Here is a 20,467-nt window from a genome sequence, read left to right on the forward strand (position 1 = left end):
TTTGAATATGTTGTCTAAATGTGACAACAAATGTTGTATTTGGGAGTAATTGATATACGAATACAAAGTAAAACAGTTCACGGTGAAAACAGTTTCACAAAACCTTACCTGAGTTTCACAACTGAGGTAAGATTTGAAGTTAAAAAGTTATAGACCTTCTACATATTAATGTTATTCATGTTGGTGCTGTTTTGTTTTTTTTTGTTTCCTGTTCTCATGCTGTCCTACCATGGAAGCACAGCATGAGTAGAGGTCTCTTTTTTTCCTCTTGTACTTTCCCATTGTAGTGTACATTTCAGTGTTTTTCTGTAACGCTACCGATCTCTGACTTGTATCCCCATGTATCCCCATTTGATTGATTGATTGATTGATTGTTATTCAACCCAGTGATTTCCATTTTTCTCTTTATAATGATGCCACAGTAACTTACAGGCAAGTGTAACATGCATACTTGAAAATCACTACTCGCTGCACCTGATGAAGCAGTTGAACAGGAAGACAGTACTGCGGATGACCCTTGCAGTGCGGCTCTCTTCGTGCTGTGATCGCGATAGTGTCAGCCCATCGTCCATGTGCCCCTCATGGTGCATGATTGCCTAAATAAGAAACAAAGTTTCTCCAGGTTCAGCAGATTCAGAAATGTATTAAGATTGCTCAGTAACAGAGGAAGTTGCTTTGCAGTTGATGGGTGATGCATTGATTGGATACATGAGGAATCTTCAGAATATTTATAGGAAATTTGCACAAAAACAGTTCCATTAGTGAAAAAAGTAAAGTCTTTTACAGCATCCAGCAGCTTTTAGAATTAGTGACAGTTCTTTCATTTTCACTAACTATTGCCACAGAGACCCGGACTAATATGTTAAACATATAAATACTTATATGTTGTTATTATGTGTTGTTAATTTTTCAAGGTTTCCCTCTGCGTTGGCTGTCAGTGGAACCATGTCAACAATGTTTCTTGATGGTATGACACAAGAATCAGAATGATTTCTGAAGTGCAGAGGTGTCTACTCTGCACAGATTCAGCCAAATACCACAAAACTGCTTGTACAGCAGAGTAAATGGCTAATGGCCAAACACATACTGCAAAGGCAACCCAAGAAAGAAGAAGACAAAGATAGATATTCTTCATTGGTCAAGTCAGTCACCAAGTCAGCTTCATTTGCAGTTAGTGAAAGACCCACAAATATTTTTATTACAATGGTGTTAATAAATTAAGCCTGAAATTTTCACTTCAATTACATTTGAAATGTTTGATTTAAAATCTAATGTGGTTGTGTACAAAAAGTAAAAACTAATAACATTTAAAAATGGTGTCATTGTCCAAATAATGCAGCAGATTCAAAGTATCTGAGGTAAATCCAACGCTATTGGGTCGATGAAAACACAGCTCATCCCCCTTTTTAATTGAAAAACTTTTCCCCATTCTGACTGTGCAAGAAGTGCATGAATTTTACATTCATCTTAATTTTACGTTAACTCTAGCATAATGAAAGTCCACAACCTCACCATGGACCATATTTACAGACACAAGTATTTATAAAGTTGTAATAGGTAAAGTTATGGTTTGGTGCGATATGGTACCTTTCTCTGTACTCCACCCATGCGTGCACACTTGGCATCAACAGTCTGGTAAGTAAGCCACAGACAGGTGTCAACATGTTGAATGTAACACACAGAGTCACCATACTTTATGTCAGGAGTCCCCATCCCATCCACGTCCTTCCTCACACCCAGGTCCAGCTTTTCCTGAAGGAGAAACAAAGAGGAAAATTCACTTAGACAAGTGAGCCTATAAAAACACAGAGAATTTCCTTCATTCAAAACACAATGATTTCATAGATTATGGCCTTCACAGACAGCACTGCTACTGATGTCACTAACTCTATACCTTGGAAGACCTGAAGCAGAAGGCTGTAGACTTGACATCAGCTTTCTCTTTGTCCATCAGCAACAGAGACTTGTCTTCTACCATGCTCAGATACTTCCCTGTGGTCACATGTCTCAGTCTGAATGGCTGACCCCAACGGATATGACTCCCACTCCACCTGGACATATTGACAGAAATCCAAAAAAAGTCAAGGAACCTGACTGATTTAATAGTGCATGTTATGAGGAATTAGACATACAGAACATCAATGGTTTCAGTGCCTTTAAACCTGCACTATACAGTATTATTTAGTCATTGAACCATAGATCGAAATACTAAATATAACATATAATGTAAACATTTCTTTTTGTACATACATATACATATGTTGAAATAAATTATTACATTTCCAACATGTCAGTGGTTAAAGTTGCCACTGTGAGTGACAGGTGTCCCCACACACCTGCTTGTCCACCACTGTGGACAGTTTCTTAGTCATCACCAGTTTGTCTGTATCTGGAAGACCCACAGGATCTGGGATGATCCCTTTTTGACCTCTGGACTTCCAGGCCACATTCAGCACAGATGTTCCTGGATACGATGCCAGCCACTTTTATGGCATTATGGCATTCCATGTATGTCCTGCCTGCTAGCATCTTGCACCCTGCAGTCATGTGTTGGATTGTCTGAGGGGCATCTTTGCATAGCCTGCACATGCGTATCATTTAAGTTCATATGTGTGCAAAGGCAGACCAGTGAATACTTTTGGCAAAGTCTTCCCTGCCATTCTTGAGTTCCTCATACACTACCACAGTTTCTCACTTAGCTCCTTATCATATGCTTTGTCTGGATCCACAAAGAGAAGGTGTAATTCCATCTGACCTTCTCCACACTTCTCTATCTACACTCTCAAAGCTAATATCCCGTCTGTAGTGCTCTTTCTCAGCTTGCAACCATATTGCTGCTCACTGATCATCACCTTTCTTCTTAACCTAGTTTCAACAGCTCTTTCACATGCATTCATCTTATGGCTCACCAGTATATCCTCTCACTCTCCAAAACTGTGTTTAACAGTCTGGTTAAAAAGTTTACTTCCCTCTCTCCTACACGTCTCCATGCTGCCACAGGTATGTCATCTGAATCAACTGCCCTCACTCCCTCCTTTCTAAGCCTCTGCACTTCCTGATTCACTAGCTCTCCTCAATCCATCTCTCTCTCTCTTATTTTCTACATTCATCAGTTCCTTAAATACTGTTTTCATCTTCTCAACACAGTCTCTTCACTTGTTAACATGTTTCTATCTAACCTGCTGCACACCCTTTCCAGCTCAATCTCTCCGCCTGACGCAACTATCACAACTTTCCTTTGTCTTCCTTTATCGTGTCTTGTGACTGACACTAGTATTACATTGGGTTTTGTATGTGTTTTACATGTGTTTTTATTTTGCATTAACCTGTTTGTAAACGTATGCAGAGCACATGTATGTTGTTTATACTCACACGACTCGCAGTGTCTCCAGCCTCCACAGTGACCTGGCATGACAGGACACGGCTCCGCCTTCGTAATGCACTGTCCTGGAGAAACGAATGACAGAATTGCAAATCTGTTTTAACAAATCTCCCAACAGTGCTGTTATATTTGCAAAGAAGATTCATAAGTATTTAACCTGATTATACAGTCTCATAATAAACCCCAGCAGTTAGTCAGATGGGAGCACAGTCACTTTGAGCCTCATTGTTTAACAGCTTGGCAGTCTCCTTTGGGAACTTCTTACAACTATAATTATTAATAGTCTTATTCATCTTAGTCAAAGCTCTCTGTCAGTAAAGGGACTTGTTACATTCTGTCCCTCCAAGCAGAACCAGACAAACTGAGTATTATATGTGTAATGGCCCCAACTGGTGGGTAAAGAAAGCTGAAGGTAGGCAGAACAAAAAATGTTGACTGGAGAGGCGTCTTTTGAAATAAGACTTGGAAACTACGTGTGTTCTTTTAGAGCCGTCCAGTGGGATATAGCACAGCATTAGTTCAGCTTACCATCATCCCTATATAATGGCCCAGTCACGCTAGACTACTGGGAGAAAAATAGTGGCTTCCCAGCACCGATTTGGGTTTTTGTTTTTCTGTTTGTTCCAGTCATTCCAACTGCTTGCGCAGAGGTTAAGCATGCAACACCCTCAACCTCTGTAGACCACTTTCACTCACAAGGTAGTTGCACTGGTGGATCTGTGGAGCTTGGATTGACTGCAATCACTTCCAGACAGGTTGGTAAAACCTTGAAAATAACTGCTGTCCATTGAATAAACACAGATTACCAACATGATGCAGTCAGTCTGAGTCTCTGCTGATGAGCACAACTCAACAACTATTTCACTATTGGTGAAGGAATTTTTTAATTTCTGCTTCCAAACTAAAGCTTTTGCCTGGACTTTGAATGTACAGTGCTGTCTGCATTTTCTTAGACTTACATGTTTCAAATAATCAAACCGTTTTAATATTAGACAATGATAACTTTATATTGTTTCTGTCACGGTTCTGGGTCAGTTTCAATGTTTTGGTTTATTTTGCATGTTGGAGTGTTTTGGGGTTGTCTGGTGTTTTGATTATTTGTGATATATTATATTACTGTGATTCTGGTTTGGGGTTTTTGTTCGCAGGTTTTGTGTGAGTTTAGTTCTGTGTCCTGTCTGCGTCCTCGTGTAGTGATCTCTTGTTTCCTGTTTTATTGTGAAGGTCTGCGTCTCATGTGAGTGTGTTCAGTTTTACCTCTGTCTCGTCTTGTTGATTACTCCCAGCTGTGTCCCTACATGTGTGTGATCTCCCTGTGTTTCTCTGTGGGTATTTAAGTTGCGTCTTCTGTCTTTGTAGTTGCTGGTCCGTCTGTGTATCCACCATGTTTCATTCGTGTGTTCCCTGCCGTCATCGTCATGTACCATCGTCTTCCTTCCTTTATATCCAGGTTCGTGTTCTTGTTCATGCTCAGTAGTTTAGTTGTCCCAGTATAGTTTAGTTCTCTGTTCTGCCGTTTGCCTATCTATACTTCGTGTTCAATAAATCACCTTCACAACTGCCTGCGTTTGGATCCTCCTTTACCTTTTCAACACGGCTCTTCTCACTCGCCAGGACAGTACGGCCCAGCCAGATATGGATCCAGCGGCATTCACCCCACCCACGGAGCTTCGAGAGCTCATAACGGACTCAGCTTCAAAATCAATCAACCTGTGGCTAGAGCATGAGGGAGAAGCATTTCTCTACATTCTGGAAGCCAGGCTACAGCAGCTTATTTCCAATTATCCCTGGCTATTGGACTCACTGCACCCGCTGGTACAAAACTTCATTCTCCACGAACTCCACCTTCACCTGGAGGTCCCGAGTCGCCCGTCCAGCGTCAAGCCAAGTTAGCTGGTGGGTCCGAGAAGCCCACCCAGCACCACGCCTCGTCTGCTGGGGGTCCTGGAGGACCCAGCCAGCACATCCTCATGTCAGCTGACGGTACGGGGAAGTCTGTTCAGCCGTCACCTGCTGAATCATCCCCTGCGATTTCTACGCCATCACCTGCAGCATTCACATCACCGCCTGCAGCCTCACTGCCTGCTGCATCCGCAGCATCACTGCCTACTGCATCCACATCGTCGCCTGCCGCATCATCGCCTGCAGCATCATCGCCTGCAGCATCATCGCCTGCAACATCATCGCCTGCAGCATCGCCACTGTCAGGTTCCACGGCCGCCACGCTGCCGTCCGGTTCCGCAGCCGCCACGCTGCCGTCCAGTTCCGCAGCCGCCACGCTGCCGTCCGGTTCCGCAGCAGTGTCTTCATCCACGCCTGCAGCGTCAGTCTCATCCATGCCTGCAGTGTCAGCCTCATCCACGCCTGCAGCGTCAGCTTCATCCACGCCTGGTCCTGCCTCGTCAGCTTCATCCACGCCTGGTCCTGCCTCCGTGTCTTCATCCACGTCTGGCCGAGCCTCCGTGTCTTCATCCACGCCTGGCCCAGCTTCAGCGTCCGGTCCTGCCTCGTCTGGTCCTGCGGTTGCCACACTGTCATTGGACCCAGCTCGTCCTGTTCCGCCTCGCCTCTGCCAGCCGCTTTCCAGGCCTCTAGTTGAGCGTTATGGCCGTCAAGGCCAGCCTCCGGAGAGAGTTCGTCGCCACCGCTGGCTTCGCGGCCGGCCTCCGGACCTTCTCAGTGGCCGCCACTGCCTTCCAAGTGGCCGGCCTCCTGATTGGTTTTGTCTGCACCGTTGCCGTGTGCACGGACGGCCCCCAGAACTGTTTGCCCGTCGCCGCCGTTGCCGTGTGCACGGTCGGCCCCCAGAACTGTTTGTCCATCACCACCGTTGCTGTCCACACGGCCGGCCCCCTGAACTGTTTTGGCTCTTGTGCTGTCGACCTCCGGGTCGACCCCCTGAACATTTCATGGACTCTTGTTGAGCTCTGGTTTGGTTTGGTTTTTGATCTGTTTTCCTGTGTTCTTGAACTGTTTTCTTGTGGGGTTTTTGGACTGATCTGGACTCTTGTGCTCCTTGTTTTTTTTGTTTTTTGTTTGGATCCTCCTTTACCTTTTCCACACGGCTCTTCTTACTCGCCGTGACAGTTTCTCTTGTAAATAAATTCACTTAACTACATATGCTAATGTAATAAATGTATAAGACTATATACTTGTACAACTTTTGTTATAAAGAACTTAGATATTAATTTAGTTATTAGTCAGTTATCATAGTTATAAATAGAAAGCCCAGAGTATTTTTTGAGACTGAGTAAACGAATAAATTATCAAAATTTCCCATTAATTACAATCCCCAAATTACTTTTTAATGGATTGAGATCATATTAATTGTTTGATCTATTTCCCTCATTTTTTTTATTCATAAATAATATACAGAGTCATCATATTATTTATTGGTGCAAATGAAACCTATTAATGTCTGTGAAGGTTCTCAGTCATCCAGGTCATCGTAGTCACAGGAGCTTGGAAAGAAAAGCGTCTGGACTTCTTTAAGTTGCTTGAAGACGTTTCACCTCTCATCCGAGAAGCTTCTTCAGTTCTAAGGTCAAATGGTGGAGAGTCCCAGATATAAACCTAGTGGGAGTGACCCCCCACAGAGGGACAAAAGGACCCCCTGATGATCCTCTAATCGCCTGAGCCAAGGTGGGAAACTGGGTGTGGGTCCCAATCAGCCAGAGTTTCGGGTGTGTTCATTGTGAAACCTGGCCCCACCTTATCATGCGAATTCCTGAGGTCAGATGGCCCAGGATGTGAGTGGGCGTTAAGGCGTCTGGGAAGGGATCTCAAAACTGGATTATAGATGGCAGAGAGTTGGTGTCGTAAACCCCCGCCTCTGTTCAAAGATGGTCGCTCACAGTGGACATAGATGGCTTCTTTCACTCCTCTTTCAAACCATCTGTCCTCTCTGTCCAAAATGTGAACATTGGCATCCTCGAAAGAGTGTCCTTTATCCTTTAGATGCAGATGGACTGCTGAGTCTTGTCCTGTGGAGGTGGCTCTTCTGTGTTGTGCCATGCGCTTGTGAAGTGGCTGTTTGGTCTCTCCAATGTAGAGGTCTGAGCATTCCTCGCTGCACTGTACAGCATACACCACATTGTTAAGTTTGTGTTTTGGCGTTTTGTCTTTGGGGTGAACCAGTTTCTGTCTGAGCGTGTTGCTGGGTCTGAAATACACTGGGATGTCATGCTTGGAGAAAACTCTCCTGAGTTTCTCTGATACGCCGGCTACATAGGGGATGACAATGTTGTTGCGTCTGTCCTCCCTCGCTGGTGTCTGATCTTCTTTTCTGTGCCTCTTTGCTGACTTTAAGAACGCCCATTTAGGATAGCCGCACGTTTTGAGTGCTTCCTTTACATGTGTGTGTTCCTTCTTTTTCCCTTCAGGCTTAGAGGGAACATGTTCTGCCCGGTGGTGTAGGGTCCTGATTACTCCAAGTTTGTGTTCCAAAGGGTGATGGGAGTCAAAGAGGAGGTACTGGTCCGTGTGTGTGGGCTTCCAGTAAACTTCGATGTTGAGTTTGCCGTTCTCTTCAATGTGTACAGCGCAGTCCAGGAAAGGCAAACAGTCGTCCTTTGTGTCTTCCCTGGTGAACTTGATGTTTTTATCCACAGCGTTAATGTGCGCAGTGAAGGATTCCACTTCTTGTGTCTTGATTTTGACCCAGGTGTCGTCCACATATCTGTACCAGTGGCTGGGTACTCTTCCTTTGAAAGAGCCAAGAGCCTTCCTTTCCACTTCCTCCATGTAAAGGTTGGCTACAATAGGTGACACGGGGGAGCCCATGGCACAGCCATGTTTTTGTCTGTAAAAGCCTTCGTTGTACTTAAATATGTAGTGGTGAGGCAGAGGTCTAACAGTGTGCAGATCTGATCGGGTGTGAAGTTGGTCCTGTCCTCCAAGGAGCTGTCTTCTTGTAGTCATTTTCTGACAGTCTCCACGGCCTCCGTGGTGGGTATGCAAGTGAAGAGAGAGACTACATCAAAGGACACCATGGTTTCATCTGGATCCAGGGTAAGTTTCTGGACCTTGTCGGTGAAGTCGGTGGAGTTCTTGATGTGGTGTGGGGTGTTCCCCACAAGAGGCGCAAGGATGGTAGCAAGGTGTTTAGCAATGTTGTAAGTGGCTGAGTTTATGCTACTGACTATGGGTCTGAGTGGGACAGCTTCCTTGTGGAGATTAGGAAGTCCGTAGATGCAGGGTATGGCATCCCCTGGGTAAAGGCGGTGATATGTAGGGCGGTCAATGATTTTGTCCTTTTCAAAGTCTTGAAGGCAAGCTATAACTTTCTTTTTGTAGCTGCTTGTGGGGTCTCGCTTTAGGGCTTCGTAGGTATTGTTGTCACTGAGGAGAGTAGTGATCTTTGTATGGTAATCTGTAGTGTTTAGGACCACGGTGCATCTTCCCTTATCAGCTGGTAAAACAGTGATGTTGTGGTCTTTGCTCAGGGAAGCGACGGCCTTCTTTTCTTGTATTGTGAGGTTGGATGGAGGGACTTTGGCACTGGAGAGCGTGGCTGAGACTTTCATCCTGATTTGCTCTGCTTCTGTCTGTGATAATTTATTAATCCGTATGGCAGATTCTGTGGCTGTGATGAGGTCCACTATGGACAACTGTTGTGGAGAAATGGCAAAATTGAGTCCTTTGGCTAATACTCTCTTTTCAGGTTCAGTGAGAATCCTGTCTGAAAAGTTCTTAACCCATTTCTCCTGACTGGCATCAGGTGTGTTTTCTTCTCTGGGTTGTGTTGGTTCAGAATGAGGAGTGTGTGTTTTTGAAAGCACGGTGTGGAATTTCCTGCGTTGTCTTTCTTTTCCTTTAGAGTGTTGGGCCCGCTGAGCCTTGTCCACAAACTTGTAAACCTCTTCTAAAATTGGAGAGGGTAGAAGGATTTCCAGTTCCTGCAGGGTCTGGCTGATCTTGATCTGGAGGGCATCTATGGTGAAATGGACCTGTCTTATCCTTTCACTTAAAAGGTGATTTTGTGCTCTCTGTAGAATCAAGTCTGCTCTGTATCCCCTGACAGTGGATCCAAGGCGCAGGCTCTTAGGAACAACTCTGCTTTGTCTACATCTTAGGTTGAAACGGAGATGGTTCCTATAATCCGCTAGTTTCCTTGATTCCCTTTCATACTCCCGCACCAGTTGAAGGGTGTTCCTCCCAAAATGTACGGCAATATGTCTGTGAAGGTTCTCAGTCATCCAGGTCATCGTAGTCACAGGAGCTTGGAAAGAAAAGCGTCTGGACTTCTTTAAGTCTATTAATATTGGCAGTGAGTCTTAATCCCTACATTCCTTATGTAATCCCTCTTCTTTAGCTTCCTTATGTTTTCTAAGTGTTGATCCTTGTAAATATAGAGTTAGAAATCTCAACTATATTGGAACAACACTGTACAGCCATTGACAGTATGCTAAATTGGGGTAATGTGTGCATTTCTCTTTTTTCTCCTCTTGATCCAGCTGTTTCTGAGAAGCTGCACTTTGGGCACCGGTTCAGCTCACTGAGCCAAGCAGGCGACCATACGCCACACGGCTGAGAGTGGGTTCGAATCCACTCTGACTCTCTCTCTTGCACAGACAGCATCATAGCATATGTCATCTCAAGGTAACTTATACAGGAAGGTTAAGACTCTCTGTGTGTGTGCGTAAACTGAATTATTTCAGAGCAGTAGCACCACTAAGCTTTGCACCTTACCGCCTTTGCTCGTCTCCATGCTCCCCAGAAGGAACTGTTAGGCACTCGTCCATGTGACCGTGAAGTAGGCGCAGAACATCTCCTCCAATAAGGAAACCTAAAAGAAAGCAAAGGGTGAGGATTTTTGTTTTTTTATTAAATGAATGGAGATAAAAGGGGCAGATAGGAGGGCAGATCAGAGGGTGAAACTTGATACATAATTCTCCAGAGAAATGACAAAAAAGCAGCAGTACACCTGCTATCTTGCATGCGTTGCTATTTTTGAAACTCATTTGAGTATTCGGATGAACCTGACATGGGAAGGCAGCAACTGATCTTTATATTTCTGAAACACCCCTGTTCAGATATATAAAGATCAGTAGAAATACTTGTCCAAATGAAAAACAGCTATGTTTCAAACAATGGCACTCAAAACATCAGCGTCGGTGAAAAAGTGAGTCATGAACTATTTCTGGACGTCCCACAAAAATGAGAATTTGGTTACAGATACAAAATTGTGAAAAGCTCCACAGCATTTTGTATAGAGGTGTTATACTGAAAAAAGATGACTGACGTTACTGCACCCTACTTGGTAAAATCTAGACAGAGAATTATTAAGAAAGGTTTTCAGTCTGTTTGTGGATATAGTAATAGATGTAACAGAGGTCAGCAAGCACCTTGTTCCAAAGAACAGGACCACAATAACAGAAAGCACTCTCAGCAGACTGTGATCTGATTCTGGGAACAGTTAAAAGATCTGAACCTGATGACCTGAGAGGTCTGACTGGGCTGTAGACAGTGAGCAAATCAGAGATGTACTGGGGCGGGGGGACCAATAGAACTAATAGAAGAATTTTAAAGGTAATTCTATATTGCCCTGGAGCCAAATGAATAGAACCGAATGAGCTGAAGACGTCCTACTAATGATTTGGGGAGTGCTGCAAACAGAGCATTGTGATAAGCTATTCTAATAATCTCACCAGTAGCTGCCTCGTCCTGAGCCTGGTTCTTCCTGTTAAAAGGGAGTTTTTCATTCAGACTGTCACCAAGTGCTTGCTCACAGGGGGTCATCTGCTCGTTGGGGCTTTCTCTGTAATATTGTAAGTTCTTTACCTCAAAATATAAAACTCCTTGAGGCAGCTGGTGTTATGATTTGGTGCTTTATAAATAAAGCTCAATTGAATTGAACTAGAACTAATCTACTCAATATGAACAGGATCCACTTTCTCAGTGTCATTTTGAAGATAACAACCCATGTTCCTCTCTGGAGCATCCATTGGAGTGTGAATGTCAGACAGCAGAAAGAAAAAAGTGCTTGTTTTAGGCATGTTGTATAAATAACTATGAGTATGTAAATTAGAAAAGCGTTACAGAAGAACCAGTCCATTTACGATTAAATAAACCAAGGACTGACCCTAGAGAAACTCTGATTGAATTTTCAGTTTTTAACCTTTGATTTTGATGGGAGCCAATCAAGAACCTGACCTGTTAAACCAACAGTGTCACAAAGCCTTTGAATTAGGTTGTCATGGTCAACAGTGTTGAAAGCAGCAGAGACATCAGGAAGAACTGAAACTCTCTGTGAATCACTGTTGATCCTCCTGTTCATCAGTAATAACTGTTTAGTAAGAGCTGTTTCTGTGTTATGATGAGCTCTGAATCATGACTGCTACTTATCATTAAGACTGTGAGTTGAAACGATTTTCCAGATACTTTGCTGAGGAGTAAAAGATTAGACATACGTCTGCAATTATTAATTACCAATAGATTACAGTACCAATAGATTACAGTACCAATAGATTACAGTACATATAAGTGACACAGGGAACCTGCCAGACTGTAGAGAGCTGTTGATAATATTTACTAAATGGTTTATAAAAAGTGAGATGCAGATCTGAACAGTTTGGTGGGGACGGGGTAAAGTAAAGAAGGTTTGCTGAAGATTTGCCAAATGGAAGGCCATGCTTTAAACTGCAGGGCGTGACACGGATGGACAGGGTTTAATGTGAACAACATCACAGGATCTTTGAGGTCTGCTGGCTTCCTGTTGGTGACTGATCCATTGTTATTGCTTTAACATGAGCACAGTAAGTAATATATTGATGTATTAGTAACTGTAGATGTTGAAGAGTTATGTGATCATGAGGTCCCAAAATGGGAATTATAGGAATAATGTTTTTATCCAGGTTGTAAGCTAGGGATAGGAATACTGATAAGAATTTAGCAATTCCATTAGTAGTGCAGTACGCTATTTTCCTCCTCGCCACACAAACTGGAATCAGGTTCTTTACAAGAACCAGTTCTCAGCTCCACATGATAAGCAGCTGGAATAAGTGCGGGTTGATTAGGACTGGCATAAGGACCCAGATGATAGTAGCTGGACTGCTCAGACTGAATAGGTGGTAAAGAACTGATTTAACCTGCTGAAATGGGAATACAGAGTGGACAATAGGAGATGTTCGAGAACAGACGTTTTAGTTTAAGTTCGTTTGAATGCTTGTATTTGACTTTCCAGTTGGGCTGTTTTCTGGCTGAGCTGAAGAGTAGCCAGAAGGCAAGATGGTAGCAGATCTCTGAGGTGGAATCCGTCTGTAGCTATTTACCATTGGGTGCCATAGGGTGGCCAAAGGGGGATCCACAGAGTAGAAGAGTACACACTGACAACAAACTGAAATGGGTTGAAAACACCGCTGCACTCTACTCTTTTAATATCTGTCGGACGGACAATGCTCAGGATTGTCTATGAGTCTGTTGTGGTCAGTGCCATCCTCTGTGCTGCTGTATGCTGGAGAAGCAGGTTGGAGGTTGTGGATGCCAACAGACTCAATAAACTGATCCCCAAACCAAGTAACATTGTGGGGATGGAGCTGGACTCTCTTAAGATGGTGTTGGAGAGTCCAAGATAAGGACAATACCTCCTACCGACTCCATGATGTGCTGGCCAGTCGCAGGAGCATGCTCAGTGAGAGACTGACATGACCAAAATGCACCACTGAACAAGACAGGAAGTCATTCCTGTACAACTCCTCCATCTAAAGCACAAGTACACATTGCAATAGTTGCACATCCTTACTAATTGCACATCCTCTACCGAGGCAGTAACAGTACAGTATGATAAAACGCGCACCTCTATGTCGACCATTTATATTTAATTAGTGTAATATAGAGGGATATTTATAATGAGAGCTATTTGTATCTATTAGAGTCATGTTGTTATCATTTCCAACTTGTAATATATTGTTTTATTTAGTTACTGTTCTTACAGTCTTGGAGTAACTGTGACTACATAATTGGACAGCGGTAATCCAGGTAGTATATCGCAGCTATATGGTGGAAATAAAGCATTTTGACTCTTGCTATTGACGTCTGTTTAAGAATGTAAGTAAAAACTTCTTAAGTTGTTGAAAAGATGACAATATTTGTTTTCAGTGCAGCTAAACTTTAATAAACTGTCTTCTACAGAAAAACCTGATAAGTCCAACTATGACAGGCTCGTATATAAGCCGACTGTTACAACACATGAACTGTGCATGGATGGGGTTTATGCTATATACTTGTCCCTTTTTTGAGAATACAGATTATTTAAGGGTCAGATTATTGTTCGATTTATTTTTGGTTGTTGTTATATATATTTTATATTTTATATTCTTTATATTCTGAACAAAGGTAAAACTGCAAAAAAGGAAGAAAAAAGAAGAGAGAGAGAAAGAGATAAGGATACCTTGTGCTACTTCACTCCCAGAACAGATGGGAGCCACACTCCACAGTGTCTGCTGGAAGGCTGCATCGACATGGAGACTGCCATTACCATAGGACAGGTGCTACAGGAAACAGATGTGAGTCATGTTTGAACTATTTACTGACACACCACACTGAAATATATACAGAAAGTATTTCCAAATCAGAAACACCAGTTAGACAGTAGGAAAAGCAAATCAGTCCTGATTCATGAGATTATGTGATTATTCAGATACTTTCACAGTACAGGATTAGAGGTACAGTTTTATATTCTATAAAGTAAGTGTTTTAAATATATAGAGAGGGAAAAGGAAAGCAGAGCCAATGGAGAGCAAGATGCTGCAGAATGATTTCGGGAAATTAGGGCCGAGTCACACAGGCATAGAGACCCTTCAGCTTTCATCTGGCACCCACGGGTCCCAAAGGAAACATTTATTTCCCAACTGTGTTGAGATTTGTGACATGATCACATTATTTGTGCAGATTTCTCAGTTGTCATATAATATTACAATCCAATCTATAACTTTAATAATAAATGATGAATACAAATAATACTAATAATACTAATAATAATAATACATTTTATTTAAAAATAGCGCCTTTCAAAGCACCCAAGGACACTGTACAACAGATAAAAACACAGAAACTGGAAGTAGTTTTGTTGCCTAAACCTCAAAAAAAGACCCAATAAAATAGTGAATAAAATTGGAAAGTATTTGCAGTCTCTTGTGATTGTATGCCAACGCTACACAACCTTATACTCTTTTTAAAACTAGTGTTATAAACACCAGTTACATCTTTACAATAACTGTGCAGATAACGGTCTGTAAACCAGTTATTAACCAGAGTATAAACACTGTTATCTTATTGTTTTTCTACAGTAAATGTATTTATAAAGGTGCTACTGACATGAAATTATCACCAGATGTTGGCAACAACCCATCCAATACAAAGATGCAAAGAAGATGTCCATGAATCTTCTTTAGATCAATAGAAAGGAAGATGGCGCCTGTGTGTTTGGCATGCTCTATCGCTCTCTTCTATTTGTTTTATTTTATTGTTTTTAGTCAATTTTGTGCAACATGTCAGCCCTACATTGTTTTATGATCGCCAGACATTATAGGAAATAGGCTTATCTACCCAAGCTTTAGCTCGGTTTGGAAATGACAACCAAGGCTTTCTGCCTCCTGATTTGGAAGTAACACCACCTAACTGGCGCTCCTTACCACTGCCACTGGATGTGCGGAAGCGACGCAGGAGACGGGGTAACCGTGAAGGTCGCCTTGTCAAACTGAGACTCAGGATCTCTTGTTTTCCTCATGAGCTTTGCTCAATTTGTCGATCCTGCCCGCAACTCTTGGTGCCGTTGCGTGCTTTGGACCCGGTGGACTCCTGCTTGGTTCCTGTTGTGGGATCTCTTGAGAAGGGTTCTGCAAAACCCTCTCCTCTCCGACATCTGCGTTGGCGTGGAGTGGACCGAACAAACCTCCGACCTGTGGATCTGGTTGTTGCTGCCTCGGAAGCTCCCGAGCAAATTCCTCTCAGGTTGGGATTAATTAACGCCAGATCGGTGGCAAATAAGACATTTATTTTGAAGGAATTTTTCTGACACAATTTGACACAGTGGATCACGATTTGCTGATCTCCCGCTTACAGCACTGTGTGGGAATTTCTGGTTCGGCACTTTTGTGGTTAAAGTCCTATCTCTTATGTAGCTTCATCCTCTGTGGCCCCTCTGCTTTGGGGTGCGCCACAGGGATCTATTCTTGGGCCATTATTGTTTTCACTGTACCTTTTGCCTCTTGGCGCGATTTTCCGAAAGCATAAAGTGCCATTACATCTATACGCAGATGACTGCCAGCTCTATTTACCTTTTAGTCATTCTGATAGTCTCCCAACTGGACCTCTGCTTGACTGCCTTACTGATGTCAAAGCATGGATGGCAAAAAACTTTTTAAATTTTAATGATCAGAAGACTGAAGCAATTTTATTTGGCCCAAATCGTTCTTCTCATACTCCGGATGTTGATCTTGCAGCTTTGACTTCCCAACTAAAGAGTTCGATCACAAATCTCGGAGTTAAAATTGATTCTGCACTTCTGTACAATCAGCATTTTATCACCTCAGACGTTTATCAAAGGTTAAGCCCTTTCTTTCCAAGCGTGACTTGGAAAGCGTTATTCATGCCTTTATTACCTCACGTTTAGATTATTGCAATTCTCTTTTAACAGTGGTTTGGCAGGGCACTTTGTCACGCTTGCAATTAGTGCAAAATGCTGCGGCGCGATTTTTAACTGGCAGAAGAAAATTTGATCACATCTCTCCGATTTTGGCCTCTTTACACTGGCTTCCAATTGAATTCAGGATCCGTTTTAAAGTCCTTTTATTGGCTTTTAAATCTCTAAATGGTCTGGCACCTGTTTATTTGTCTGACTTGTTGAAGCCCCACTCGTTCCCTTCGGTCAGCTGAGCAGTTGCTGCTTTCGGTCCCAAAGTCATGGCTGAAACTTAGAGGACACCGAGCGTTCTCAGTTGCAGCGCCGATGCTTTGGAATAACCTTCCTCTCCATATTAGACAGGCTGCATCAGTGCCAGTTTTTAAGTCTTTATTAAAAATCTATTTTTATTCTCTGGCTTTTAACTCTGTGGGTAACTGATATTTATTTATTTATTTATTTATTATTTTTTTATTGCTACATCTGGTTTTATTACTATGTGCATGTTAGTATTGTACAGCACTTTGGTCTACCAGGTGTGTTTTTAAAGTGCTATATAAATAAATAAATGATGATGACAGATGATGATGAATTACATTTTGTGTAATAAGGAGAAATGACATGGGGAAAACGTACTGAACACATAAAGAAAGGGAGGCACAAAAAGGCATGGAACTGCTGAAATCTATCAGTAATTAAACAGCAATCCTGCCACTTGGTGCAAATTAATTTCAGCTGGTTCCAGCTGATGGCCTATAAAGAGACGTCTCATTACCAAGGTGTGATCGTGGCTCAAGAGTTGGGAGTTCATCTTGTAATCTGGAAGGTTGTCAGTTCGAGCCCTGGCTCCGACAGTCTCGGTCGTTGTGTCCTTGGGCAAGACACTTCACCCGTTGCCTACTGGTGGTGGTCAGAGGGCCCGTGACGCCAGTGTCCGGCAGCCTCGCCTCTGTCAGTGCGCCCCAGGGTGGCTGTGGCCACAATGTAGCTGCCATCACCAGTGTGTGAATGTGTGTGTGAATGGGTGGATGACTGAATGTAGTGTAAAGCGCTTTGGGGTCCATAGGGACTAAGTAAAGTGCTATACAAATACAGGTGTCATACATGAAACATCTCATGATGGGTAAAACCAGTGAGCTCTCTCATGAAGGTACTGGTTACAGAAGAATTTTTAAACTGCTAAAGGTATCATGGTATGGGGCAGTTCTTCATCATATGGCACTAGCATGCCTCATATAACTGATTAAAAAAAGAAAATCTGCTGCCATCTACCAGGATGATGAACATTAAATAAGGATGTTTCACACAGGACAATGAGACGATGATGCTGCTAGAATCCAATCACCTGACCTGAATCCAGCTGAAAATCTATGGAAAGAACTAAAGACTGTGTCAATTTTTATTATTACGCAAAACTTAATTTATTGACATCTATGGTTTGATTTCTCTTGGCATGTACAGATTGGATGGGATGTGACTGACTTCTGCTGAGAATTTCTGTCGACAGCACTTTTAGAAATATATTTTTTTAGAAAATAGGTGATGTCTTCAATATTTATTTTGCCTGCTGTAAATATAATTTGTAAATCCTACTAGTACTAGGACACGTCTTGCCACATGAAGAAAGAAAGCAAGCAACATCAAGATCTGAGTTCATCTTTGCTGGCATGTTCCCACACACAGCTGCTACTGACCAGATATCTTTCAGAGGAGACGCTGACCAGGATGAGATCATCTCCCACTCTAACCTTTTCTCCCTCCGAGCGCTGCTTTGATGCTGGATGGATGGTCCACCAGCATGCCTCGCCTACACACACACACACACACACACACACACACACACACACATATCATCATCATCATCATCATCATCAGTATTACAGGAGATAAAGCAGCGATGTGTCCATGAAAAACAAACTTGTGTCCATTTCCTTGCTGGGTGTGCACCACTTTGGTTCAACCCTGAAACTGTTGTAATTTCCATGACTTTTAAAAAGAGAGCTCAGCAATAAGGCAGACAGTAGATCTCGGTGTGGTGCATTATGTTTCTCCACAGCAGCTTTCATTTATCAGCAGTCAGACTCTATAATAATACCGAGTTTCATTCCAGTAATGATGTCAAGAAACTAAAAGCAAACAGCAGCATGACACACAAAACAGACGTTTTGCTGAACTTGTTCTCGCTAATACAGCTATACAGGAGGGTGTGGGGGGTGTATATGATATTTAACATATAACAACTTTATTTTGTTGAAGCTAGTTGATGTTTACACTCTGCGTAACACTCCTTTATCCAAAATTCACAACTGGTGAATTTTTAAAGAAAGTCAACTTTTTGGATTATATGCAATCGTGTGAGCAGTCAAATATTTTCACTTGGGCCAGGCTGGATATTTTACAGTGTTACACAACAAGGACTATCTGAAGTGTTTTTATTTATTATCGTTTTCCATTGTTTTAGCTTTTAAATGAGACACGCTCATTTCGTTTAGCGGTGGTGCAGATATTTGTACAAAACATAAATACCTGTGGTATCCTCCTGCAGCCCCACGTCAAAAGCCAGTTTGTCTGTAGATGAACGCGAGGTGGACAGGCAGCACAGGTACTAAACAGAGAAACACAAATAAATAAAATGATTTTATCAATCAAATTATCAAGAAATGACAGTACATTCACTGAACCTCTAGAACTGTGCGTGAACATTTAAACATTGTGCCTTAGCAGAGGGATGAATGAAAGGCTTTTCTTTTTCTTATTCCCAACTATGTTACAACATTCATGATAAAAGGATCTTTTTGCACTATGTTTTTAGATGTAGTCTGTGTCACTGACCATTCCACTGTAAGAGTGTCGCAGGAGCACAGCATGTCCATACAGTAGAGTCCTATGACCTCCTCCCTGGGCCATCTGAGAGAATTATTGAAAGACAACAACACAGAACGTTAAAGCACACATGTCAATAAACAGGAGAGCTAAAGCTGCCAATACAATAGACACAGGCAGAAATAAAATTTTGGCTTTATATAAAGAAAAACAAGATGTTTCATAGCAGCTTAGAGGTACCCTTTGTAAGATAAGATAAGATAAGATAAGATAAGATAGAACTTTATTAATCCCTCGGGTGGGTTCCTCTGGGAAATTCGACTTCCAAAAAAAGCACAGCAACGACCGAAGTTACAGTTACAGAACTGTTATATATATATATATATATATACACACACACACACACACACACACATATATAAATACAGAGACAAATATAAATAAAATATACAAAGGGGATAAATAGAATAAATAGGAATAAAAAATAATTGTAGAAGTGTAATCATTGCTACGTCACGGCCATCTTTCCATCCTTAGCTCATGGCGTAATTACAATATTCTATTGATTTCAAATGAAACAATGACTTGGGCACTGAGCCGATGGACTCACTGCTAACACCTGCTTCACATTCAGAGTGTCTTTTCTGGTCTAACAGTTATATTGCTGCTTAGAATATGACACGTGGGGGGTTTTTCTTGACACTTGAGCAGGCAACCACATCCCACATGTCTGGGCCACAGTGCACAGCTCTGAGTCTGCAACCCTCCACTAGCCAATGAATGCAAAAATTATCAAATTATTTTGAAAAAGAAATTCTTCTTATAACAAAAACGTTTCATTATATTTTGTTCACTGCTATTGTTCTCAATTTCTCTGATTTGTGATGGATATATCAAAAAACTATATGCCTGATATTGTGAAGTCCACAAAAGTAGCTCAGACTACTCAGGGCCTGAGAGCTGTTGGATTTTGACCAGGCACCCTCAGTACAGGAAGGACTGGAGCCGGCTCTCTGTTTAAAAAGTCCAAGTCTTTGACCCTATGAGTATTATCCAGTAGGCAAACAGAGCTTGGATGGAGCCGGGGAGGAGACCTGCCAAGCTGTAACTGCTTCCTGCTGATGTCAATCTTGCTTCATCTGAAAGCGTGCTTGCCAGGGTGGGCCTCCGATCAAGCCCTCCCCTCAGCCACACCCATTATCAGCAGCTCACCTCTAAATCTGTGCACTTGGCAACTAACTGGGTATCATTAGTGATGACCATCATTCAAAAGGTAGGCCACTACCCTTTGAATGATGTAATAATAATAATACAGGTTATCATGTATACTTGTATTCCATGTACTGTAGGTCAAAATCTACATCAGTAGCTCAGCTCTTACAGGTTACTCTGGCCTCTAACAGTAACACACCCCTGGGACCCTGGGAGAGCGTCACTTTAACACTCAGCTCTCTCTTCATCAGGACGGACCGTAGCAACGAGCCAGACACCCCATGATCCCAACGCACCTCCTACGGGAGACCCCTAGGGACACGGTCAAATGCCTTGTCCATTTCCACAAAATACATGTAGTGGTTGGGCAAACTCCCATGCACCCTCCAGTATCCTCAAGAGTAGAGAGCTGGTCCAGTGTTCTGCAA

At 42.5% G+C, this 20,467-nt stretch overlaps 1 protein-coding gene across 6 annotated transcripts in view; it reads right to left on the reverse strand.

The window, feature by feature from the left end:
- LOC309713587 (ryanodine receptor 2-like) overlaps positions 1–20,467 on the reverse strand; it is a 304,174-nt gene that overhangs the window by 196,994 nt on the left and 86,713 nt on the right. For all 6 annotated transcript variants that reach the window (XM_082545335.1, XM_082545334.1, XM_082545338.1 and 3 more), the window contains exons 4-12: positions 18,837–18,911; positions 18,531–18,609; positions 17,699–17,811; positions 13,773–13,872; positions 10,073–10,169; positions 3,373–3,447; positions 1,895–2,051; positions 1,588–1,752; positions 475–596 (exon numbers count right to left, since the gene is read on the reverse strand). In XM_082545335.1, coding sequence (XP_082401461.1) covers positions 475–596; positions 1,588–1,752; positions 1,895–2,051; positions 3,373–3,447; positions 10,073–10,169; positions 13,773–13,872; positions 17,699–17,811; positions 18,531–18,609; positions 18,837–18,911 — 983 coding nt within the window. The remainder of the gene's footprint in view (positions 1–474; positions 597–1,587; positions 1,753–1,894; positions 2,052–3,372; positions 3,448–10,072; positions 10,170–13,772; positions 13,873–17,698; positions 17,812–18,530; positions 18,610–18,836; positions 18,912–20,467) is intronic.

Source organism: Aulonocara stuartgranti (assembly GCF_965226115.1).
Source record: "Aulonocara stuartgranti genome assembly, chromosome: 8".
In the NCBI taxonomy this organism is placed as follows: Eukaryota; Metazoa; Chordata; class Actinopteri; order Cichliformes; family Cichlidae; genus Aulonocara; species Aulonocara stuartgranti.